The 26,516-nt window shown below is 41.2% G+C and overlaps 2 protein-coding genes and 1 long non-coding RNA gene across 3 annotated transcripts in view; all 3 read left to right on the forward strand.

Moving 5' to 3' along the window:
• Window positions 1-3,323, forward strand: part of LOC112215819 (charged multivesicular body protein 4c) — a 9,401-nt gene extending 6,078 nt beyond the window's left edge. Inside the window, exons 2-5 of the mRNA XM_024375235.2 lie at window positions 1,424-1,601; window positions 1,704-1,818; window positions 1,929-2,055; window positions 2,261-3,323. Coding sequence (XP_024231003.1) covers window positions 1,424-1,601; window positions 1,704-1,818; window positions 1,929-2,055; window positions 2,261-2,325 — 485 coding nt within the window. The 3' untranslated portion in view covers window positions 2,326-3,323. The remainder of the gene's footprint in view (window positions 1-1,423; window positions 1,602-1,703; window positions 1,819-1,928; window positions 2,056-2,260) is intronic.
• Window positions 3,324-8,334: 5,011 nt separating this feature from the next.
• LOC121839615 lies at window positions 8,335-9,763 on the forward strand. Its single transcript, XR_006079067.1, has 3 exons — window positions 8,335-8,464; window positions 8,823-8,870; window positions 8,947-9,763. It is a non-coding gene; the product is annotated as an uncharacterized LOC121839615 (long non-coding RNA).
• A 7,196-nt stretch (window positions 9,764-16,959) lies between these two features.
• Window positions 16,960-26,231, forward strand: LOC112215821 (eukaryotic translation initiation factor 2 subunit 2). Its single transcript, XM_024375238.2, has 9 exons — window positions 16,960-17,106; window positions 17,575-17,755; window positions 18,003-18,103; window positions 24,044-24,167; window positions 24,389-24,489; window positions 24,659-24,807; window positions 24,964-25,020; window positions 25,137-25,222; window positions 25,386-26,231. Exons 1-9 carry the CDS (start codon window positions 17,092-17,094, stop codon window positions 25,559-25,561), a joined length of 990 nt encoding a protein of 329 aa, XP_024231006.1. The 5' UTR covers window positions 16,960-17,091; the 3' UTR covers window positions 25,562-26,231.
• The last annotated feature ends 285 nt before the right edge of the window (window positions 26,232-26,516 follow it).

Here is a 26,516-nt window from a genome sequence, read left to right on the forward strand (position 1 = left end):
TTAGAGGCTGAACTTAACAGGTTTTAACACCGTTGCGATTTACAGTATTTTAAAAAATTGTTTCCAAAACCGTACCGCAAGCGATGCGTTTTAACGTTCTCCCGGCCAGAATATACTATCTTTAATAGGCGCTAAATGCAGTTAGCGTCTATGAATGACTTAAACATAGATATGACATAATATAATGGTCAAATATATAAATGCAACATATAGCAATTTCAAAGATTTTAACTGTGTTACAGTTCCATAAGGAAATCAGTCAAAATAAATAAGATGCACTAATCTATGGATTTCATGTGACTCTATGCAGCTGTTGGTCACATAGCATAAAAAGAAGTAGGGGCATGGATCAGAAAACCAGTCAGTATCTGGTGTGTGACCACCATTTGCCTCATGTAGCGAGACACCTCTCCTTTGCATAGAGTTGATCAGGCTGTTGATTGTCGCCTGTTGAATGTTGTTCCACTCGTTTTCAAAGGCTGTGCGAAGTTGCTGGATACTGGTGGGAACTTAAACACGCTGTCATACACATCGACCCAGAGCATCCCAAACGTGCTCAATGGGTGACATGTCTGCTGAGTATGCAGGCCATGGAAGAACTGGGACATTTTCAACTTCCAGGAATTTTGTATAGATCCTTGCGACATGGGGGCACGCATTATCATGCTGGAACATGAGGTGATGGCGGTGGATGAATGGCACGACAGTGGGCCTCAGGATCTTGTCACAGTATCTCTGTACATTAACTTGCCATTGTATTTGTTGTACGTAGCTTAAGCCTGCCCATACCATAACCCCACCGCCACCATGGGGCACTCTGTTCACAACATTGACATCATCAAACCGCTTGCCGACACACCATACACATGGTCTGCGGTTGTGAGGCCGGTTGAATGTGGTCTGCGGTTGTGAGGCCGGTTGAATGTAGAAGATGGCTTATGGTAGAGAAATTAACATTTAAATTCTCTGGCAACAGCTCTGGTGGACATTCCTGTGGTCAGCATGCCAATTGCACACTCCCTCAAGTTGAGACATCTGTGTCATTGTTGTGACAAAACTGCACATTTTAGTGGCATTTTTCCCCCAACACAAGGTGCACCTGTGTGAGGATCATGCTGTTTAATCAGCTTCTTTATATGCCATACCTGTCAGGTGGATGGATTATCTTGTCAAATGAGATATGCTCACTAAGAGGGATGTAAACAAATTTGTGCACAACATTTGAGAGAGCTGTTTTTGCATTTTGAACATTTCTGGGGATTTCTGGGACCAACACTTTACATGTTGCATTTAATATTTTTGTTCAGTGTAGTTAGAGGTTATGTATTTACTCACATGATAGTCCTGGGGATTCAGAAACGCTGTCCATGGTTCCGGGAATCAAACCCACTAATCACTTCAATTCCCCTTTCACTACGCACAGCGGCCCTGCAGGCCTTGAAAAGGAAGAAGCGGTACGAGAACCAGCTTACCCAGATCGATGGCACATTGTCCACCATCGAGTTCCAGAGGGAGGCGCTGGAAAATGCCAATACCAATACTGAAGTGCTCAAAAACATGGGCTTTGCCGCCAAGGCAATGAAGGCTGCCCATGAAAACATGTAAGCAAGGGCACACTACTTGTTTATTAGCTTTGGTCAGGTGCAGTCATACAGCTCTTGTATTTATTCAAATCTCTCTGTTCCCCTGTCCGGTTGTGTTAGGGACATAGACAAAGTAGATGACTTGATGCAAGACATCACTGAGCAGCAGGAGCTGGCGCAAGAGATCTCAGATGCCATCTCAAAACCTGTAGGCTTTGGAGAGGAGTTTGATGAGGTAGGTGACAATGTTCATTGCACATTGTTCTTTGTCTTATCAGTGCTGTTAGTTCAATAGTTGACCAGATATCACAGAGACTGGGATGTTCTTATCGTCTTGCACCATAGGATGAACTCCTGGCAGAGTTGGATGAGCTGGAACAAGAGGAATTGGACAAAAACTTGCTGGAGATCGGCGGGACAGAAGATTCCCATCTACCCAATGTGCCTTCTACTTCATTACCCTCCAGACCAGGTGAGTCTTTTGGAATATACAATAATATGCAATAAAACAAGCAAATCCTCCATGGGAACATTGAATGCCACAGTTACTGTCCCAACAGAACATGAAATAACTAATTGATCTATTGTAATTTACCACTTTATTGCTATAAAACATTTATTTACCACATTTACTCAAGTAATTCACTATCTGCATATGTTGTTTGTTTGTTTTTTAGCCAAGGAGGATGAAGACGAGGATGACATGGATGACTTACAGCGCTGGGCGATGGAGGCCATGTAGTTGCATTACTGACACAACCTGCTGTAGAGGGAAAGAAAGGACTTATTGAATATGGTTGTTTTGTGTCCGAGGAGAACCAACCACCTAAAACTATCACTACAAAGGCCAATGCTGTAGGTTCTGTTTCCCGCCCAAAACTAGAGAAAGGGTACCATGGCCTTGCATGAAAAGATGAAGTAAAAAACCTGTATAAAAGCTATAAACAGGATGTTTGAATCAAAATTCTCAAAATAAGTTTAGCATAATCAACACCCGCTCTTGCATTTGGGCAGTTATTGTAATATCACTTAACTGTTCTATTGCCTTTGTCTGTGGGATGTTATGAACATCACTGACAAATTTACATTTTAATACATGGGAGTTGCAATGTCTATTTTTCCGACTTAAACATATTTATCGTGTGGCGTAGTGGGTGTGGTCTAGATGTTTTTATTAGTACTTACTTTTTGTTTAATTTCTACCAAAATAGGAAGAAATATGGGCATGCGCTCATGGTAACGTTTAGAATGGTCTATTTTCAGGATTGTTATTCTGAAACTTTTGTTTTACAACATTTTGACTATTCCAACTCCAAAGCATCCTCACCATGTGACACTTGTGATTTGAAGGAAATATCTAAATCATTTATATTGTTGCTGGCACGGGTTTTCTTCATGTGCTAAGCATGCAATGAGGCAAATCTTAATACACCGCACAGCTTTAGAGAAAGAGAAACTCCACCATGTTCTGTTGTCTCTTCTGAAAAAGTTTATTTTATGTTGAAAAAAAGTCTACATATTAACTGCAGCAAAAAATAAGATAATGCTTTGTAATGAATAGATTAGAAGGTAGATATAGTATCAACATTTTGGATTTGAGGATTAGTTAATTTTTTAAGCAATGTATTAAAACAAAAATACACAGGAAAAAGACAAGGATAAGCATGTTTGCATTCCTATGGTTTATTTATCCAGATGAGAATATTATTTGGAAAATCATTAAAGTTTTGAATTATTTTATTGTGGGTGAGGATTTTCTTGCTTAGGGATCAGTGAATTCAAAGTAGAAAAGCATTCTTTTTTATTACTTTGAAATCATTAAGGTGTTTTAGTTTAATGTTTTGCAATGTGTCTGATGTTGCTGTAATTTCAGGTAGGGAATTCTTGAGTCCAATCATATTTTTTGTCACATGCTTTGCAAACAACAGGTGTAGTCTGAAATGCTTATGGGCCCTTCACAACAATGCAGATTTTTAACATAGAAAAATAATAGAAAGGAATAAATACACAATGAGTAACGACGTCTTGGCTATATACAGTGAACCAGTACCGAGTCAACATGCAGGGGTACGAGGTTATTGTGGTAGAAATGTACAGTGCATTCGGAAAGTATTCAGACCTCTTGACTTTTTCCACATTTTCTTATGTTACAGCTTTATAATTTATGAAACAAATCTCTGTCTACACACAATACCCCATAATGAAATAGTGAAAGCAGGTTTTCAGAATTGTTTTCCAAAAGTATTTTTTTTAAACAATTCCTTACTTACATAAGAATTTAGACTCTGCTATGAGACTCGAAATTGAGCTCCGGTGCATCCTGTTTCCATTGATCATCCTTGAGATGTTTCTACATCTTGATTAGAGTCCTCCTGTAGTAAATTCAATTGATTGGACATGATTTAAAAAGGCACACACCTCTATATAAAAAGGTCCCACAGTTGACAGTGCATGTCAGAGCAAAAACTAAGCCATGAGGTTGAAGGAATTGTCCGTAGAGCTCTGAGACTGGATTTTCTGGTCTGATGAAACCAAGATTGAACTCCTTAGCCTGAATGCCAAGAGTCACGTCTGGAGGGAACCTGGAACCATCCCTACGGTGAAGCGTGGTGGTGGCAGCATCATGCTGTGGAGATGTTTTTCAGCGGCAGGGACTGGGAGACTAGTCAGGATCGAGGGAAATATGAATGGAGCAAAGTACAGAGAAATCCTTGATGAAAACCTGCTCCAGAGCGCTCAGGACCTCAGACTGGGACAAAGGTTCACCTGCCAACAGGACATCGCAGGAGTGGCTTTGGGACAAGTCTCTGAATGTCCTTGAGTGGCCCAGCCAGAGCCCGGACATGAACCCGATCAAACATTTCTGCAGAGACCTGAAAATAGCTGTGCAGCGATGCTCCCCATCCAACCTGACAGAGCTTAAGAGGATCTGCAGAAAAGAATGGGAGAAACTCCCCAAATACAGGTGTGCCAAGCTTGTAACGTCATACCCAAGAAGACTTCAACAAAGTACGGAATACTTACAGTACCAGTCAAAAGTTTGGACGCCTACGTTTAAGGGTTTTTATTTTTACTATTTTCTACATTGTAGAATAATAGAAGACCAACTATAAAATAACACCATATGGAATCATGTAGTAACCAAGTGTTAAACAAATCAAAATACATTTTATGTATAAAGTAGCCACCCTTTGCCTTGATGACAGCTTTGCACACTCTTGGAATTCTCAAGCAGGTTCATGAGGTTCCAGGTGTGCCTTGTTAAAAGTTAATTTGTGGAATTTACTTCTTAATGTGTTTGAGACAAATCTGTTATGTTGTGACAAGGTAGGGATGGTGTACAGAAGATAACCCTATTTGAAAAATCCTGGAAAAAGTAGGTACTTTTGGCTGGTACTGTATGTAAATTTGTTTTTTGTTTTGTGCTAAAATGTCTAAACCTGTTATTGCTTTGTAATTATGGGGTGTTGTGTGTAGATTGAGGAACAAAACTTTTTTATAAATTTTTGAATAAAGATATTACGTAACAAAATGTGGAAAAAGTGAAGGACTTTCCGAATGCTTTGTAGGTATGGGGTAAAGTGACTAGAGAGGATAGATAATGAGCAGTAGCAGCCTCTTGATAGTGGATACCACTGACACATGTACACATAAGGGATGAGTTTACACAGGCTGCCCAATTCAGATATTTTTTTGACAATTATTTGCATATCTGATACTTATCGGATCTTTTCCCTAATGTGTGAACAGCAACAACAAAAACACAATCTGATCTCTTGGCTTCTGAGTTACACCACCTCCATATGTGGATCTGAATCCTGATCATAGAGAATGATAGAGGACTCTAGTCCCCGAAAGCCTGTTTTAGCACGGTCATCGCCATTGACTTTCTCCATTTTGAAGTAGTCAACTGGGTGGGATTTCCTTTCGGTTAAGGAAGGATCACATAATTCCATCCAGGTCATCAGGATGGACCAGCCAATGAATTATACTTGTGTGCAAACATCCCAGTACTACAGGTGTCAGTACATTACCAACCATGGCTTTATACCTGTTCAAACAACACACTCCTGGTGGCAGTATGCACATTTTCAGTTTGTTTACCAACTCATAGGAATAGACAAAGAAAACAGAGATGGCCTCAATGGTGGTGCCCATGTGCTCCCAAACACCATGTGTGTCCAATAGGCTAAGTTTCCCCTAAAGTAAATTGAAATAAATTTGCCAAAATTTATATAATTATTTTTGTCTATACAAAAAGAAAGAAAATCATTCTAAATTCTTCACCAGAGAGCATGAGAGCCACAGAGGAATTGAGGAAATTAGCTTAAAGTATGCATTAAGGTGTCTGTAATATACTAAATGTAGACATTAATAAATGCATAGCTATATCTTCCTAAAAATTAATTAAAGTGGGAGTGCCAAGATGGAGGCACGGTGGCTTCAACACAACTAAATCTAGTGTTAATATAAACCATTGATGCAGACCCGCAAGCCACTGCTGCCCATGATGAGTTCAGATTTTTTGTGACGCCCACTCCCATCAAAGTTGCCCATCATTGCCTTATATGAACATGTATTTCTAGATGAAACTGATAAAGTTTGGTGAAAAACTGACTTCATGATAGTGTGTGTTGTACTTGAAACAACTGCCTTTGTAAAGATCTGTTTTGAATGTTGTAAGCATTTTGGAAATATACCACATACTTGTGAAAATTGCACAAAAGTATTTGGAGAAAAAAACTAATATCGACAGAGTTGTCTTGTCTGTGATTTTCCTGATTAATTTGGCTACTTTGAAAAAGATGTCGCAGGTAAAAATGTATAGGTCGCGGGTTGATTGTTTTTGGGCGACTTCAAAGTTGCACCGCGGCCAACATGGCATTTCTCTTAAAAATATATATACAGTATTTAGCTGTGACCTTCTGCTGACTATCAGGCAGTGTGAGGCAGTCTGTGTGGGTGAGTGGTGTGTATGGGGAGTGATTCAGGCCAGAATTCAGCCTAGTGAAGCTACTGAAACCTCTCACCAAGTCACCTAACTTATTCCTAGCGCCATAAGATTCCATGTTAATTCATTGCGGTCTGTCAATGGAGACAAGTTTTCTTCTAACGTGTTCACATCACGTTCATATCACGTACACGTGACACTGACACATCACGTGTCAGTTTGCATGTAAGTCTATTATGAAAGATCTCACCTTGAACGCCTTAAAAACATCTACGTGTACATCATGCGTTCACGTCATGTACACGCCACACTTACGCATCATGTGTTAGTTTGATTGTCAATTTAGTTTATTATTAAATATCTTACCATGAACACCTTACAAACGTCTACAAGTTCATTATTTTGTATATATATTTTTCATTGCCAGAGTAATCTAATCAATTGAATTTGTCGATTTAGCTAGAATATGCATATCACCCTTAAAAAAAGATATGGCTAGGTCTCTACTGTCGAGTTCAAAACAACTCTGAACTCGGCAATCAAGACAACTGGGAACTTTTTTTTTTTGACCTATAGGCTTATGAAAACATTCACTTTTAAATGTAAAGCAAGTGTCATTATCCCACGTAAGATAAGGTTGTTTAAATGCTCCGCAATGTAGAATGTTAGTGGCTATGCCTATAGCAACAAGACAGAAGCGGTATGGGTCTATTCATAGACCAAACACCTTAACAGATAAACACATTAGCTGTGTTCGAATACCCATACTAACATACTAAATTCATACTATTAGTTAAGTATACTGTAAATCATTGGTATAATTTCAGTTGAGCGTACTAGCGCTTCGCCTGTCACCCGGAAGTCGATGCTGTTGCTAAGCAACCTCTTGCTAGCTTGTTTGCGTAACAAATGACTAGCTAGACATTTCACGATTTCGGGTGTGTTCGTAAATTCAATCTAGAGTGCCAGAGTGAGCTCTGGGCGTTCGTAAATCCAAAACGTTGTCAGATAGTCCATTTAGTAAATTCTGAGTGTAAGGTCTCGGATCGCACACTGGACGCTCTGACCGAGTAGATTTTGATCTCAGCGTTCTGACCTCACAAAGGCAGTCAAGCACCCCCAGCTAACTGGCTAACATTGGCTAGCTACTTCCAGACACAAATGAGAGAACACTCTGACCATTTTACTCACCCTGGCAGAGCTGGTTAGGCTGATTTCATGTTATTCAGAGCTTTGGTGACTGGAACTGTGCTGCTGGCAACAATTTAATTACGCTTTTTTTGCTGACGTTTACTGACACCCGCCATATTCAAAGGGTGTGGAGCATACGCAAATCCATCAGTTATTCTGCACTCAGGCACTCAGACGAGAGTGCTCTGAAATCGAAATAGACAGAATTAACTATGTCCATTGAGAGCGCACAACGACTATACCACTTAGCTAAGAATTACGTGAATAATCAAGTCAATAAAAGTTGGGTAACGTTAATTAGTTAGATAGCACACAGTTAACACTGCCTGGCAAGTTCGATATATTAATAGGTAACTAGCTAATATACAGGCGGTACATACTGCTGTAATGCTATGCGGTTCGTAAAGATAGCGTAGCTAACCCATTTTCAGCCAACATTACTTAATTACATTGCTCAACATTTTCTTAACATTTGTCATAATTAGTTAAAGCAATTAATGTTTATCTGCCCTCGTCGATCTTCGGCTGCATATTTTGTTCCAATCTGAAAATGTTGTGAAACCACGTTCATTTTCTGAAGAATTGCATTATGGGCCATAAAAGCACGGAAATAGTGTCCACTGCGTGTTTTCTTCTTACCTTGGAGAATTTAGTATGATTTCCGGGAACTTTTGGCATACTAAATATAGCCATACTATGACCAATAAATACACTACATACTCAATTTACGTCACAAATAGTAGGTATGAGTATTCGAGCACATTCTTTTTTAGGATAATCGCATTGAATCAGGCTATTCATTTGAGTACAGTTGCTACACTTGATCAACAAGTTTTGTTTTATCTCATAACATTTACGAATGTTGTCAATTTCTTCATTGTTTTGTCAATTTCTTTATCGCCTTTTGTTTGCATGTGAGCATGTATTTTTTTGGTGGTCCTGTCAACGTTGAGTGATCTCTCATGCCTCAGCACGCATAGGAGTAGTCTACTTTGCCTGCTTGCAAATGTGTGCTAAAAGTGGGGATGTTTCATAGTATTTCTGATTATCTTAACTCACCACCCCAATTAACCATTTTATTATTTTATTTTTTACAGAAAACAACTGAACCACCACCATATAGGCCTACACTCGTAGAAAAAAAGGTGGTATCTAGAATCTAAAATGATTATTCTGCTGTCCCCATATGAGAACACTTTAAATAACCCTTTTTTGTTACAGGTAGAATGCCTTCAGTGCCAAGGTTCCATTCCACAGAGGGTTCTATGTGGAACCCTAAGGGGTTCTCCTTTGGTGACAGCCAAATAACCCTGTTAGAACCCCTTTTTTGAAGTGTACTCAACAAGTTCAACCTGTTCAGTTTACCCCATTTAATTCTGTACCCCAACACCTGTCTGGTATTCAAGATATCACCCAACATAGCACCAATACCTTGAACGTTTTTGTCAACCTCTGCTGACTTAAATAGCCATGTTCCAAGATCCTCCACCAGGGGTGACTGTAGCATCCTCAAACGGACAAAAAGGAGACACAAGAGGGCACTCCACCCTCATTTTAGATCCCAAGGGGTCTTTATTTTCATGCATTTATGGCATTTCAACATTGACACAGAGGGGCACATCACACTCACTTATTTTCTTGGAACTCCACACACGCACACACTACATTTCTCACATTTTAGGTATTCAGCTGAGGCCTTGGGTGGATCATGTTGCACTGAGATGAGCACAGACACAGACAGGGTACAGACACAGTACAGTCCTTTTCAGTGTGGCGGCAAATTAGTTGAACAGGAGAAGAGGATGTGGTTGCTTGTGTGAGGGAGAGCAGTGGGGGTGGTAGGTTGAACAGCTGCAGTGAAGCTGATTAGTTGCTCTGGTTCATCACATCTTGACTAAAATAAAGATAGATTTAGCAATTAGTTCGACATTGCCATAGTTCAACAGCTGAAAAGCCAAAGACATTCAGTATTCACTAAATTAAGTAACCTACCCATCCCCATTTACAATTTAATTAATCAATGAAATAAATAATTCTGTAGCACATTTAATGGCATTATTTTAAATTTATTTTTTACCCCCTTTTTCGCCCCAATTTCGTGGTATCCAATTGTTAGTAGTTACTGTCTTGTCTCATCGCTACAACTCCAGTATGGGCTCGGGAGAGACGAAGGTCGAGAGCCATGCGTCCTCCGAAACACAACCCAACGAAGCCGCACTGCTTCTTAACACAGCGCGCATCCAACCCGGAAGCCAGCCGCACCAATGTGTTGGAGAAAACACCATACACCTAGCGACCTGGTCAGCGTGCACTGCGCCCGGCCCGCCACAGGAGTCGCTAGTGCGCGATGAGACAAGGATAGCCCTACCGGCCAAACCCTCCCTAACCCGGACGACACTAGGCCAATTGTGCGTCGCCACATTGACCTCCCGGTCGCGGCCGGCTGCGACAGAGCCTGGGCTCATTCAATGTCGTTATTATTGTAGACTATAGGCTACTCCTGTATCAACACTATATTAGGATACCGTTAGGATTTCATTGGTTCTGTCAGCCATAATTTTAGGTCTTCAATGAAGTATGTTGTACCTCGTTTCCCTCCTTCAGGGAAAAGTAGTTAATCATCCCCCATTCAATTCAGTTTGGGTGTGAATGTGTAGGCCTACTGACAGTGTATTACAATGTAAAATATGTATATATCCTATAGCACCATGTGTGTATATTTTCATTTAGAATTCACCCACATCAAATGACGTTATTATTGTACACTAGCCTACTACCCTATCGACACAGTAAATATTATTGCCTATGTGCTGTCAACAATATGTTATCAACTCAGCAAAAATAAATTATTTAAAAATAAACCAACATTTCCTTATCAACACAGTAGGCCTAAATATTTCCTAATGATAACACAATTTAAATATACTTAATCCTCAATCAGATTAAGGACATCTTGGTCATTCTAGAAAATCGCTTCTAACGCTTGTAAAAAAAATAAAAATAATAATGTCTGTGTCGCCGCCAAGCTCTCAAATACCATGCCCCTCTCGCACTCTTATGAATGGTCGCTCATATCTGGATTCCTTTGGACGTCCCTACCCTAAACCCTAAACCATAACCTAACACTAAACTTAACCCTTTTACATTTTTACTTGATTGAGGTAGAGACATCCCAAGGATTCTGAATAACATGGACCCTCTGGGAAATCCTATGAACTTGTCTATTCCACTGAAAGTCACAGAAACAACTACTATTAGTTGCTTGAAGTAGGCTACTAGGAACTGGTAACAACACAGTCTGTGATTGGCTAACAATGTTTAGATCTGTATGCAGCGAGATAAGATACCATCCCATGAGGTGTTGAGGGAACGCCAGATTGCCTATAGATTAGACATCATCTTTTTTTCTTGAACCTTTATTGAACTAGGCAAGTCAGTTAAAGAACAAATTATTATTTACAATGACGCCAAACCCGGATGACGCTGGGCCAATTGTGCGCCGCCCTATGGGACTCCCAATCACAGCCGGTTGTGATACAGCCTGGATTCAAACCAGGGTGTCTGTAGTGACGCCTCTAGCACTGAGATGCAGTGCTTTAGACCGCTGCGTCACTCAGGAGCCTTTTTGAGATTGTGCTTGTGATAACAGGAAATACGCATAGCTCAATGTGGCTACATCAGAACGTTGGCTTTCACGGGAAACACTGTCTGTTTCTAACATTTATGGTTGAGATTCAATTCATATAAATATAAAGTATGCACCTTATGACCTGTCAGACATGTTAGTTTCACGTTCAATGGTAGGAGACAGCATCATTTTATTAACATGCAGGTGTCCCTCAGACGTTAGTAAGGCATTGGTATCACGTCATGTCAGTCAGCCTGGGCTGAATTCTGGCCTGGATCACTCCCCATAGGTGTGTGTGTTGAGATAACACTGCAGCAGGTGGCATAAGTCCACTATTGGCTGAGTCACTTGAGTGAGAGGAGCAGTGGCAACGTGTCATTCAGCTCTGCCCCACCTGTTTTGAGCCCCACATTTGTATCTAAAGCGTTTGGCATGTTATTTTGGCATTAATATGTGTCACATATTAGTTTGCAAAACAATGTAAAAATAAATAATTGATTTAATAAGGCCACAAACAAACATGGTCTATTTTTTGCTTTCTTGAGTAAGGCTGCTCCAAAATGCAAGGGTTTCAGCCTAGCTCAGTGCTTTCTGTGATGGTGAAGGAGCCAGCGGAAAATAACAGAGTGTAGGGGTTGGTAATGTTCTCTAGTTGCGCTGTGATTGGCTCAGTGTTCTGTCACTCATGGGAACACTACGTCACCACCAAATCTAATGGTAGAGCAAACAAATTCAAGCCCCTTGTTTGCTGCCATATAGTTACATTAGAAATTCCCATCCAAGAAGGCTCAAGGTCACTAGCCACAGATACAATTATGTCAAATCACTTTATATGTACAGTAGCTTTGATTGGACTGATCATGTCAACATCATACGTTTAAAACGTTAGCTAGAAGTCATCATCATGAATGAAATCGACAATCTATTGGCAAATCCATTTTAATCCTTGTCAAATTAAGAAAAATAATGAAGAGAAATTATAGATAAAACGTATGGACATAAACATTACAAAACAAGTTGGAAATTGCAAATTCAACAATGAGTGGTTTGGAAGGAATCAGTGGCTAACTGCAAGCATTGCAAAGCAATCACTAGCCTGCTATTCAGTGGAGGGCTGTGTGGTCACAAGTCTATGTTTAAGGGTCTCTTTTCCAAGCTTAAAATGATAAACATTCAACATTAGCCATGCTGTCAATCCAGCATGAGTTCTGCCACGCTCAAAACAACTGTTAATTAGGATCTGGGAAATCTGACTTCAGTTAGTTTAATTAAGACAACTGTGAAGTTCAGGAAAAAACTAGCTCCGACTGGGAAAATCCGTTTTGAACGGTCATCCAACTCGGAATTGTAAGTCGGGAACTCGGGCCTCTTCCTAGAGCTACGAAATAAAGATCACTGACATCATCATGATTCGGCCTTGTTTTTTCAGAGTTCTCAGTTGTCTTGAAAGCACCTTAAATCCAGAGAATGCCAGACTTTGATAACAAAGTTTGATGAAATCTTCCTGTTCAAGTGAGTACAACACAACAAGGTGAGTCCAAAAATGTATTGTATGCTGCTGCATAAATGATGTAATATGCCAGGGAGATATGTATACTGTAGCTAAGAAAGTAATACTCTGTGTATGTTATGTAGTAAGCCTTTAGTAGCCCATGTGCCTCAGCCAAAAATTTAGTATATTTTCCCCTCTTAATTTCACTTACTGTTCTGACTTGCTGGTGCACATGTAGCCTATAACCTGTTTTAGAGAAATGTAATCATTGAATATTGTAAGAGCTTTCATTGTCTGCTTATACAGTATGCCCCCTTTATTTATCCCACAGTTCTGACTTGGTGTACAGGGATAATACTGTAAGAACAGCACATGTTCTGATTTATGTTGCTGTATATTTCAAAAGTGCTGAACAAATAGCTATATATTGACTATGGCCGTCCTAGCTCGCTCATTAGCACTCACATCCGTCATCATGAAGTGCTTTGAGAGACTAGTCAAGGACCATATCACCTCCACCCTACCTGACACCCTTGACCCACTCCAATTTGCTTACCGCCCAAATAGGTCCACAGACGATGCAATCTCAACCACACTGCACACTGCCCTAACCCATCTGGACAAGAGGAATACCTATGTGAGAATGCTGTTCATCGACTACAGCTCGGCATTCAACACCATAGTACCCTCCAAGCTCGTCATCAAGCTCGAGACCCTGGGTCTCGACCCCGCCCTGTGCAACTGGGTACTGGACTTCCTGACGGGCCGCCCCCAGGTGGTGAGGGTAGGCAACAACATCTCCTCCCCGCTGATCCTCAACACTGGGGCACCACAAGGGTGCGTTCTGAGCCCTCTCCTGTACTCCCTGTTCACCCACGACTGCCTGGCCATGCACGCCTCCAACTCAATCATCAAGTTTGCGGACGACACAACAGTGGTAGGCTTGATTACCAACAACGACGAGACGGCCTACAGGGAGGAGGTGAGGGCCCTCGGAGTGTGGTGTCAGGAAAATAACCTCACACTCAACGTCAACAAAACTAAGGAGATGATTGTGGACTTCAGGAAACAGCAGAGGGAACACCCCCCATCCACATCGATGGAACAGTAGTGGAGAGGGTAGCAAGTTTTAAGTTCCTCGGCATACACATCACAGACAAACTGAATTGGTCCACTCACACAGACAGCATCGTGAGGAAGGCGCAGCAGCGCCTCTTCAACCTCAGGAGGCTGAAGAAATTCGGCTTGTCACCAAAAGCACTCACAAACTTCTACAGATGCACAATCGAGAGCATCCTGGCGGGCTGTATCACCGCCTGGTATGGCAACTGCACCGCCCTCAACCGTAAGGCTCTCCAGAGGGTAGTGAGGTCTGCACAACGCATCACCGGGGGCAAACTACCTGCCCTCCAGGACACCTACACCACCCGATGCTACAGGAAGGCCATAAAGATCATCAAGGACATCAACCACCCGAGCCACTGCCTGTTCACCCCGCTGTCATCCAGAAGGCGAGGTCAGTACAGGTGCATCAAAGCTGGGACCGAGAGACTGAAAAACAGCTTCAATCTCAAGGCCATCAGACTGTTAAACAGCCACCACTAACATTGAGTGGCTACTGCCAACACACTGTCAATGACACTGACTCTACTCCAGCCACTTTAATCATGGGAATTGATGGGAAATGATGTAAATATATCACTAGCCACTTTAAACAATGCTACCTTATATAATGTTACTTACCCTACATTGTTCATCTCATATGCATACGTTGATACTGTACTCTATATCATCGACTGCATCCTTATGTAATACATGTATCACTAGCCACTTTAACTATGCCACTTGGTTTACATACTTATCTCATATGTATATACTGTACTCGATATCATCTACTGTATCTTGCCTATGCTGCTCTGTACCATCACTCATTCATATATCCTTATGTACATATTCTTTATCCCCTTACACTGTGTATAAGACAGTAGTTTTTTTGGAATTGTTAGTTAGATTACTTGCTCGTTATTACTGCATTGTCGGAACTAGAAGCACAAGCATTTCGCTACACTCGCATTAACATCTGCTAACCATGTGTATGTGACAAATAAAATTTGATTTGATTTGATTAATGTCTTAATCGAAATTACGGATGGCCTCTTATCTGCTTGTCGTCCCCTTATGCCATAGTTTGTATATCTTAATTGTCAGTAGAAAGCACATTTGTTTAAGCCAGTCAGCCATATCAGCTATGTTTTTTTAAAGGCAGTAAATTAAGCTGAACTAACTGTTTCGCTGTCAGACAAGGCTCCGCTGATAGCCAGGTGTAGCAGTGGTAAGGTGTTGGGACTGCTGTTAGGTCCTAACAGTTTGTGGGCACCGTTTGTCACTGTTATAGTGAAATTAATGTATTGTTTAGAGTTGTGTTGTGTAGTGGCTTTGCTGGAATGCATCCCAAAATTTTTGGGGGGTTTGCCCCACCAAGATTTACATGCTAACATCGCCACTGGAGAGGAGACAGAGTAGCAAGTGCACATGTTGTGATAACTTTTTGTCAGTTGTAGGTAGGCTATTTGTCATTATGGAGACAACTATTTTATTTTCCAAGCCTTTTTCCATAAAGCGTATTAGCATGCTAGAAGTAGCCTATTAATTTCTATGCCATTTTAGATTACTATAGTCATTGCAAATCAATTTGTGCCACTTGTGTAGCCTACCTGGAGCTGGCAAACTGATTTAATAAATCGTGTATAATTTCAGTTTATTGTTGTTTTGCCTTATTAATGGCCATGTTTAGTTCATTAAATTGGAAGTTAACAAAGCTCTATCGCAATTGCCGATAATTTGTTAGAACACATTAGATTGATGGTAACAATCAGTCAGATTAGGCTACAGGTTAAAAAAAATACACTGACTGTTGTTGACAAGAATATTAAGTTCATATAGCCAACACATTATTAATATTTAAATCAGTGATGGAAATTACGACCCCCATCCTCAGTAGCCTATTTCAACAGGCTATTGGAAACACAAGCACTTCTTGAAATCTCCTTGCTATTCATGTTGAATAAATAAGTCTGTCAATTTGAACTAATCAAGCTGCTAAGTCATTCAGTTTACATCTTGCCTAGGCTACAGTAAGCTATCTGAAATTAGATGTAGGCCTAACAGGGGCTATAGGCTACCTCCATCTAGCTAAGCAAACCATAGCAAAGTCTAATTACAATCCAGATTTTAGTCTGTAGTTTATGCCTATTGAAATGACAAATCAATCTCTCGCAAATGGGCCATTATAACTGTTTGTAGGCTTAACATCTGGCACATAAAGTCACAATTGCCAGAAAATGGCCCAACATTTGTTTTTTTTAAAGTTCATCCAAGTGTTTCTTGCTCAGAGATTTTGAAATCCTCTGTCCAACTTTTATCACTCAAACTCTCCTGTCGGATGTATCTATCAACAGGGATTTCTTTACAATTATCAACTAGGTTGTTCAAGCCCTGAATGTTGATTGGCTGAAAGCTGTGGTATATCAGAGTTTGTGGTATATCAGACTGCATACCATGGGTATGACAAAACATGTATTGTTACTGTTCTAATTATGTTGGTAACCAGTTTATAATAGCAATAAGGTACCCCAAGGGTTTTTGGTATTTGCCACAATACCACGGCTAATGGCTGTATCCCTTTGCCTCATCCTTAAGAACAGCCATTAGCTGTAGTATATTGGCTATATACCATACCCCCTTGTGCCATATTGCTTAATCATAGCAGTCACACGGGTTAAATCGACATCAATTGATGGAAAATGATCTGGCGAGTTTAATAAGGGTGAATTATATTTTATCTTGAGACATATTCAACTTCCTTTATAATCATAGCTCTAATTATTATTTTGATGAAAAACTCATTTTGATTCTAGCGTTGTTACAAGTTATGTTGATATTGCTTCTTAATTGGCTCGATAACGTTATGGGAAAGGGTTTATTGTATAAATGTGGCAAATCAGCACTTACGGTGTAAAAAAAAATGTTGGCAAGTTTTCAGGCGTTTTGAATGGGTTATTTGTATGATCATTCGGCAAGATATCTAGACTGGACCTGGCAACCCTGAATATCGACCTCATTACGTTAGTCCACGATTGCGCATTGACAATTTACCGCTGATGCAAGAAGTGTCGGCGAATTGAAGTGAGACTGGTCGGGGGATAAAAAAAAAACTTCCTAGATCGTTCTTGTTCTTTCCGCAAACATGTCAGGAGACGAAGTAAGTAATCACTTTTTATCATGGTGTATATACTATTATCAGTATTGGTCGAGTAGAAGAAGATAAGCCAGTTACGTTAACGTTAGTGGCGATCGTTGTTGAATGACTTTGGCCTCAGCCTACAGTACAAGTCTTTCCCACCAGTATATCAGACAGCAGACCACTCACGCATGTTGGGCGCTTGGCTAGTGGGCTAACTAACTAATAAAACAATCACATACTCAATTTAGTGACCAAATGTCAGCTATGCTAGGTAGCTAGCTGCAAGTCTATTCCTGTAGTTATTAAAGCTTACCATTATTTAGGCTTGGGAAACTTATGTTAGCTGTGTGTGTATGTCAATGTTTGTAGACATTGTACCAGAACTAGTCTTAGACTGGAAATATAATGTAATGTGTCAACAAACAGCTATTTTTCTTCAGTCACACTGGGTCTAAGCTAATCATCACGGTCTAATTCTCCCATCAGATGATTTTCGACCCCAACATGACCAAGAAGAAGAAGAAGAAGAAGAAGCCTTTCATGCTGGAAGAAGAAGGTGGAGACGGAGTGGCAGAGGACACACAGCAGGTAGAGGCCAAGGAGGTGGAACCTGACGGTGGGGAGGACAGAGAGTTCGACCTGGACGAGGACGAGGGAAGGAAGAAAGGTAGGAAGGCTCACACCTGACAAAGATCTCAAAGGTCTTTCCTCAAATTCTTTGGTCCTCTCCTTCCATCCTTGACTCACTTCCTACTCAAAATGTCAGATGGAAGTGAGGAGAGGAAACAAGGAACAGAGGAAACGTAATGTCCCAGTAGTGACTTTCTGCTCTTCTAGACCACTAATCTGTCATGACTGGAACGGAAGAGTAACTCAGTGAGACCAATATCAGAAGTGTTTGTTCAAATCTTTAGAGCAATCCGACGATCTTGATGACCTGAACTTTTTCAACCAGAAGAAAAAGAAGAAGAAGCCCAAGAAAGGGTTTGATAATGACATTGAGGAGGGGATAAAGGTATGATATATACTGTGCATTCGGAAAGTATTCAGACCCCATCCTTTATTCCACATTTTGTTTACATTACAGCCATACTAAAAATGGATGAAATATTTTTTTTCCCTCATCAAATCTACAAACAATACCCCATAATGACAAAGCGAAAACAGATTTTAAGAAATGTTTGAATATGTCTAAAATAAAATAAAATAGAAATACCTTATTTACATAAGTATTCAGACCCTATGCTATGAGACTCGATATTGAGCTTAGGCGCATCCTGTTTCCATTGATCATCCTTGAGATGTTTCTACAACTTCATTGGAGTCCCCCTGTGGTAAATCCAATTGATTGGACATGATTTGGAAAGGCACACACCAGTCTATATAAGGTCCCATAGTTGACAGGGCATGTCAGAGCAAAAACCAAGCCATGAGGTCAAAGGAATTGTCTGGAGAGCTCCGAGACAGGATTGTGTCAAGGCACAGATCAGGGGAAGGGTACCAAAACATTTCTGCAGCATTGAAGGTCCCCAAGAACACCTCCATAATTCTTAAATAAAATAAGTTTGGAACCACCAAGACTCTTCCTAGAGCTGACCGTCCAACTAAACTGAGCAATCGGGGGAGAAGGGCCTTGGTCAGGGAGATGACCAAGAACCCGATGGTCACTCTGATTGAGCTCCAGAGTTCCTCTGTGGAGATGGGAGAACATTCCAGAAGAACAACCATCTCTGCAGCACTCCACCAATCAGGCCTTTATGGTAGTGGCCAGACGGAAGCTATTCCTCAGTAACAGTCACATGACAGCCCGCTTGGAGTTTGCCAAAAGGACCTAAAGGACTCTGATGAGTCCATGAGAAACAAGATTTTCTGGTCTAATGAAACCAAGATTGAACTCTTTGGCCTGAATGCCAAGCGTCACATCTGGAGGAAACCTGGCACCATCACTACGGTGAAGCATGGTAGTGGCAGCATCATGCTGTGGGAATGTTTTTCTGCGGCAGGGACTGGGAGACTAGTCAGGATTGAGGGAAAGATGAACGGAGCAAAGTACAGAGAGATCCTTGATGAAAACCTGCTCCAGAGCACTCAGGACCTCAGACTGAGGCAAAGGTTCACATTCCAACAAGAAAATGACCCTAAGCAGACAGCCAAGACAACGCAGGAGTGGCTTTAGGACAAGTCTAAATGTCCTTGAGTGGCACAGCCAGAGCTCGGACTTGAACCCATCGGACATCTCTGGAGAGACCTGAAAATAGCTATGCAGCGATGCTCCCCATCCAACCTGACAGAGCTTGAGAGGATCTGCAGAGAAGAATGGGAGAAACTCCCCAAATACAGGTGTACCAAGCTTGTAGCATCATACGAGCCTGTAATCGCTGCCAAAGGTGCTACAACAAAGTACTTTAGTAAAGGGTCTGAATACTTATGTAAATGTGATATTATAATTATTTTTTCTTTTTCATTATGGGGTATTGTGTGTAGATTGATGAGGGAAAAAAACAATTTAATACATTTTAGAATAAGGCTGTAACGTAACAAAATGTGGAAAAAGTCAAGGGGTCTGAATACTTTCCGAATGCACTGTCATTTACGCTGTGTGTGTACCTGGAGTGGAGCCATGTCTATGGGAGCCATATTGACATGATAACTGCCTTGTGTTTATTTCCAAGGCTTTGTTGCGGCACATTTATTTCTGAATCTCTACTTTGAGCTGAGACTTGTCTAGGGTTGCACTTTTTGGGGAATATTCAGAGGTGGAAACGTTCCGTGGGAATTAACGGGAATATATAGGAATTAATGGAAGATGTAGATGTTTTTTGCATTTGATATATTTACCATATCATATGGAGACAGAAACAAACATTTTAACTTATCATAAGTATAAATAATTGCAAATGATTAAATCCTTGCAATAGAAATAAAATAAAAACAATTTATTTATGAATTTAACTTTAATTAAATGAGTTGACTCTTCAAATGGGATGATTTCACTGAACAACAAAAGAAAGGGAATATTGAATTATCCCCAATGATCCATCGCATCTCCCAAAAACGTTTTCAACAGACATCTGTAAAATGATAGTGTAGAAACTAAAGATTTGGTTGTCTTCCTCTCAGGCTTCCATGTCTTCTCCCTGGACCTCCTCAATGTCCACCTCTTGAACATCAGAGTCTGAGGCCTCATCTTCACTGTCCCTTTCCAACCTTGTTGAGGATGGCTCGTTGTCAGGCTCAAAAAGCCTCAAATTTGCCCGGGTGGCCACCAATTTGTCAACCCTTGTATTGGTCAGCCTGTTGTGTGCTTTGGTGTGTGTGTTCCCAAACAAGGACCAGTTGCGCTCTGAAGTGGCTGATGTTGGTGGGATTTGGTGGATGATGAAGGCAACAGGGGAAAGAGCCTCGGATCCACAAAGTCCCTTCCACCACGTGGCTGATGAGATACAGTGGCTTGCGAAAGTATTCATCCCCCTTGGCATTTTTCCTATTTTGTTGCCTTACAACCTGGAATTAAAATTTATTTTTTGGGGGGTTTGTATCATTTGATTTACATAACATGCCTACCACTTTGAAGATGCAAAATATTTTTTCTTGTGAAACAAACAAGAAATAAGACAAAAAAAACAGAACTTGAGCGTGCATAACTATTCACCCCCCCAAAGTCAATACTTTGTAGAGCCAGCTGCAAGTCTCCTGGGGTATGTTTCTATAAACTTGGCACACCTAGCCACTGGGATTTTTGCTCATTCTTCAATGCAAAACTGCTCCAGCTCCTTCAAGTTGGATGGGTTCCGCTGGTGTACAGCAATATTTAAGTCATACCACCATACCATTCTCAATTGGATTGAGGTCTGGGCTTTAACTAGGCCATTCCAAGACATTTCAATGTTTCTCCTTAAACCACCTGAGTGTTGCTTTAGCAGTATGCTTAGGGTCATTGTCCTACTGGAAGGTGAACCTCCGTCCCTGTCTCAAATCTCTGGAAGACTGAAACAGGTTTCCCTCAAGAATTTCCCTGTATTTAGCTCCATCCATCATTCCTTCAATTCTGACCAGTTTCCCAGTCCCTGCCAATTAAAAACATCCTGACAGCATCATGCTGCCACCACCATGCTTCACTGTGGGGATGGTGTTCTCGGGGTGATGTGAGGTGTTGGGTTTGCGTCAGACATAGCTTTTTCCTTGATGGCCAAAAAGCAACACTTTGGTCTCATCTGACCAGAGTACCTTCTTCCATATGTTTGGGGAGTCTCCCACATGCCTTTTGGCGAACACCAAGCGTGTTTGCTTATTTTTTTCTTTAAGCAATGGCTTAGATTGGTCCTATGGACATATACTCCAATCTCGGCAGTGGAGCTTTGCAGCTCCTTCAGGGTTATCTTTGGTCTCATTGTTGCCTGTCTGATTAATGCCCTCCTTGCCTGGTCTGTGAGTTTTGGTGGGTCCAATGCACCTCTGAGACTATCACAGTGCAGGTGCATTTATACGGAGACTTGATTACACACAGGTGGATTGTATTTATCATCATTAGTCATTTAGGTCAACATTGGATCATTCAGAGATCCTCACTGAACTTCTGGAGAGAGTTTTCTGCACTGAAAGTAAAGGGGCTGAATAATTTTGCACGCCCAATATTTCAGTTTTTGATTTGTTAAAAAAGTTTGAAATATCCAATAAATGTCGTTCCACTTCATGATTGTGTCCCACTTGTTGTTGATTCTTCACAAAAAAATACAGTTTTATATCTTTATGTTTGAAGCCTGAAATGTGGCAAAAGGTCGCAAAGTTCAAGGGGGCCGAATACTTTCGCAAGGCACTGTAATTCATAAAAATCCAAATAACTTCACAGATCTTCATTGTAAAGGGTTTAAAACACTGGTTCCCATGCTTGTTCAATGACCCAGAAACAATTAATGAACATGCACCTGTGGAACGGTTGTTAAGACACTAACAGCTTACAGACGGTAGGCAATTAAGGTCACAGTTATGAAAACTTAGGACACTAAAGAGGCCTTTCTACTGACTCTGAAAAACACCAAAAGAAAGATACCCAGGGTCCCTGCTCATCTGCGTGAACGTGCCTTAGGCATGCTGCAAGGAGGCATGAGGACTGCAGATGTGGCCAGGGCAATAAATTGCAATGTCCGTACTGTGAGACACCTAAGAGAGTGCTACAGGGAGACAGGACGGACAGCTGAACGTCCTCGCAGTGGCAGACCACGTGTAACAACACCTGCACAGGATCAGTACATCCGAACATCACACCTGCGGGACAGGTACAGGATGGCAACAACAACTGCCCAAGTTACACCAGGAACGTACAATCCCTCCATCAGTGCTCAGACTGTCCGCATTAGGCTAAGAGAGGCTGAACTGAGGGCTTGTAGGCCTGTAGTAAGGCAGGTCCTCACAAGACATCACCGGCAACAACGTTTCCTATGGGCACAAACCCACCGTCGCTGGACCAGACAGGACTGGCAAAAAGTGCTCTTCACTGACAAGTCGCGGTTTTGTCTCACCAGGGGTGATGGTCGAATTCGCGTTTATCGTTGAAGGAATGAGCATTATACCGAGGCCTGTACTCTGGAGAGGGATCGATTTGGAGGTGGAGGGTCCGTCACAGCATCATCGGACTGAGCTTGTTCAGCTGTGCGTTACAGTCAAGACATCCTTCTCCCTCATGTGGTACCCTTTCTGCAGGCTCATTCTGACATGACCCTCCAGCATGACAATGCCACCAGCCATACTGCTCGTTTTCCTGCAAGACAGGAATGTCAGTGTTCTGCCATGGCCAGCGAAAAGCCCAGATCTCAATCCCATTGAGCACGTCTGGGACCTGTTGGATCGGATGGTGAGGGCTAGGGCCATTCCCCCCAGAAATGTACAGGTAACATCTCACAGCAATAACTGGTAAATCTGGTGCAGTCCATGAGGCGGAGATGCACTGCAGTACTTAATGCAGCTGGTGGCCACATCAGATACTGTCTGTTACTTTTGATTTTGACCCCCTTTTTGTTCAGGGACACATTATTCCATTTATGTTAGCCACATGTCTGTGGAACTTGTTCAGTTTATGTCTCAGTTGTTGAATCTTGTTATGTTCATACAAATATTTACACATGTTAATAAGTTTGCTGAAAATAAACACAGTTGACAGTGAGAGGATGTTTCTTTTTTTGCTGAGTTTACTTTAGCTGCAGTGAAATGTCTCCCACATCAGATAGTGCCCATGGCATTTTCCTGTGAAGATTTTTTTTATATATATATAAAAAAATACAATTCCATGTACAGATAAATAGTTAAGCAGTTAGATTAAAAAACTCCTTTGTAAGATAAATGGTTTAAAATGAAATGTGTATGGAAACAGGTGAATTAACACTCAGTTAGCAGGCTCAAGCAAGCTAAAACCCACATGGTAGAAAGAACTAACTAGCAGAAATTGTTAACAAGTTAGAAATGATTTAAACACACTTTGCTGTAGGCTACTATTTACTAGTTAACAAAAAAATAATCTATGTCATATAAAATATATTCACCCCACCCAGTATTGTAATCAAAACTTACCAGAAAGTATATAGTCCTTGGCTCAATAGCATCTCATTAGGGTGCAAGATCTTGAGAATCAGCTATACATGTGATAGAAGAGTGCACTGCACATGTGATGGAAGAATGCGCTGTGCATGCAGAGGGTTGCAATTCCATTGAATTGGGGATAGTTTAACCAAAATATGCCACAAGACCTAGAATTGCCTTATGTGTAATCCCACAAAAAACCTTCACTGTTTTCAACATAAAGAATGAATGAATTTAGACAAAATTCCCAGGCTAACTACCCTTGGAATCTTTCCGTGAAAATTCTGGAAATTTGCCTGAAAGTTTCCGACCCTTTGCAACCCTAGTCTTGTCACATCTAATTAAGTTTTGCTGACAGATTCTCCCAATCTATTAAAAACAGGAGCTGAAAATTGAAGAAGAGCAGAGCGAGGAGGACGACTTGGATCTTCAGTTGCCAGCAAAGAAAAAAAAGTCCAAGAAGGTTGACTTCCAGGAGGAAGGAGAGATACTTGAGAAGGATGATGGTATGGGATGGCATTTGACCTTGTAGTAATTATCCACTTAAGTGACTGACATTGTCTTGAGCGCTGTTGAGATTCTTGGGTAATGAAATGCGCTACACAAATTAAATCTATTATTAATATTATTATTATTATTATTGAATGGTGATATCTGTCTTCTACTTTCCTTTCAATGAGTGTAATTGTATCCGTTAAAACATGACCATGTGGTGTTTTTGCTTGAGGCCTCGAGGACGTTGAGGGGGGAAAAAATGATGGCATCTCATTCAGCTCCCAGTCTGGTCCGGCGTGGTTAGGGACAGACAGAGACTACACATATGATGAGGTAGGCCTATTTATTTCAATTCAGTTCAGATTATTTTACATAATATTGCAAAGGGCATTTGGTTATATTGATTCAAAGGCACACCCCAGCCTCAGGCTGTTGGTGCCTTCAATTCTAGTTGGGCCAGTTTGAGAGAGTCTGATGATCATATTTGTGATGTCCTCCTCAGCTGCTGAACCGTGTCTTCAACATCATGCGGGAGAAGAACCCTGACATGGTGGCCGGAGAGAAGAGAAAGTTTATTATGAAGCCCCCTCAGGTGGTCCGAGTGGGCACCAAGAAGACCTCGTTTGTCAACTTCACTGATATCTGTAAACTGTGAGTCAAACATGTCTACTTCATACATTCCACAGACTTTAGGGACTTGAGTTTCTACTTCCCACAGGAGAGCTACAGTATATGATGATTGAAGTGTGGTGGTGTTTCTAGTAGTACATTTGACTGCATTTAACTGTCAATTATTGTTCTCTGTAGGTTGCATCGTCAGCCAAAACATCTTCTGGCATTTTTATTGGCTGAGCTGGGGACAAGGTAAAGTGGCCTAGTATTATGGTTATTGCAGATTTTGCAGTAGAAATCTTCATATGCAGACATCTGTTATTAAGTTCTGTTTTTATGAATGACTATTACATTTATTTTCTTTGCAGTGGCTCCATAGATGGAAATAATCAGCTTGTGATCAAAGGAAGATTTCAACAGAAACAGATTGAAAATGTCTTGAGAAGATATATTAGTATGTAGGAATATACAGGAATCCATATTACATTGGTATACTGGTGACCTAGAGCAAAATATGTAAAGAATAGTTGTAGAGGCATATCATTTAGTTATCCTTCACTTATAGCTACTATAGACATATTTGCGTGCCTCATCTTGGCTTTGTGTTTGACTTGCAGAGGAATATGTGACCTGTCACACGTGTCGCTCCCCTGACACCATCCTACAAAAGGACACCCGTCTCTACTTCCTCCAGTGTGAGACCTGCCACTCACGCTGCTCCGTGGCCAGCATCAAGACTGGCTTCCAGGCTGTCACGGGCAAGAGGGCACAGCTCCGTGCCAAAGCCAACTAAGGCCAACCACACCCTGGCTTCTCCCTCTCTGACCCGCCGGAGCTTTGGATCCTCTTGATAACTGGACTTTTGTTTGGAGTCCGAGAGGGTTTGTTGTTGTCGCTGCATTATGTGAGAGAGAAACGCTACAAGCTCTGAGTCTCAAAGGTCTGGCAGGTCATAAGGAGCAGTGCGCAGATGCATAAGGTTTCACAGGCAAACCCCCAGTTTTCTCTTTTCTCAGCCGTGGGCAGATTCTTTCAGAGCTTCTCTATTCCCTCCAAGTGTGTCTTCTTCCCACATTTCTTCAATCGTATGTAGCCCACATATCGGATCATAAAGACAAAGCTGTTATGACAAAGTAATTGATATTGGCTTTCCTTTGGTTGAAGCATAGTGGGTGTGTAAACAAACATTTTAAAGATGCATTCCAAGAGCTAGGTTTCAGTATCATGTATGTACCCTTTTGCCGAGCCATACTGTATGGGCCTGGTTACGCATCCACCACAGCTGCATGAACTGTGCTTGCTTCAAGGCAGTAGAGTTTCAGCAGGATATTGTGAAAGGGTTATGGAGAGTCGGTTTTTCAGCTTGTATACCCTCCTCTACTGCTTTTACTGGCTTATCTGAGATCTGTATACTATCATAGCAGACTGTCAGTGGGTGGAAGTAGCTGGGTGTCCTCCAGTAAGAGTACATTAATTACTTTCAAACTGAGACTACAGAATATGTGGGACAAACGACAATGACATCTATTTATTGTGTGTGTGTGTGTGTGTGTGCGTGCGCGCGCGCGCGCGCTTTTATGGCAATTACAAGATTTTAACTTTGACTTCCGATCCTCGACACTTAGGAAAAACATTCTTCTGCGGTGTCACCTGGTATTAAGAAGATTGTTGATTTCAAATAGCAAACAAGAATCTTACGAGGTATTCACATGGTATCAAATATACTCCGGATTTGTTCAGAAAGCATA

Source organism: Oncorhynchus tshawytscha, linkage group LG16 (assembly GCF_018296145.1).
Source record: "Oncorhynchus tshawytscha isolate Ot180627B linkage group LG16, Otsh_v2.0, whole genome shotgun sequence".
In the NCBI taxonomy this organism is placed as follows: domain Eukaryota; kingdom Metazoa; phylum Chordata; class Actinopteri; order Salmoniformes; family Salmonidae; genus Oncorhynchus; species Oncorhynchus tshawytscha.

Bases quoted from the DNA above. Each gene is read 5' to 3' on its own strand.
- LOC112215821 (XM_024375238.2), top strand. The intron at 18,104-24,043 runs GTATGATATATA...TATTAAAAACAG, and splicing joins ACATTGAGGAGGGGATAAAG to GAGCTGAAAATTGAAGAAGA. The intron at 24,808-24,963 runs GTGAGTCAAACA...TGTTCTCTGTAG, and splicing joins TTCACTGATATCTGTAAACT to GTTGCATCGTCAGCCAAAAC.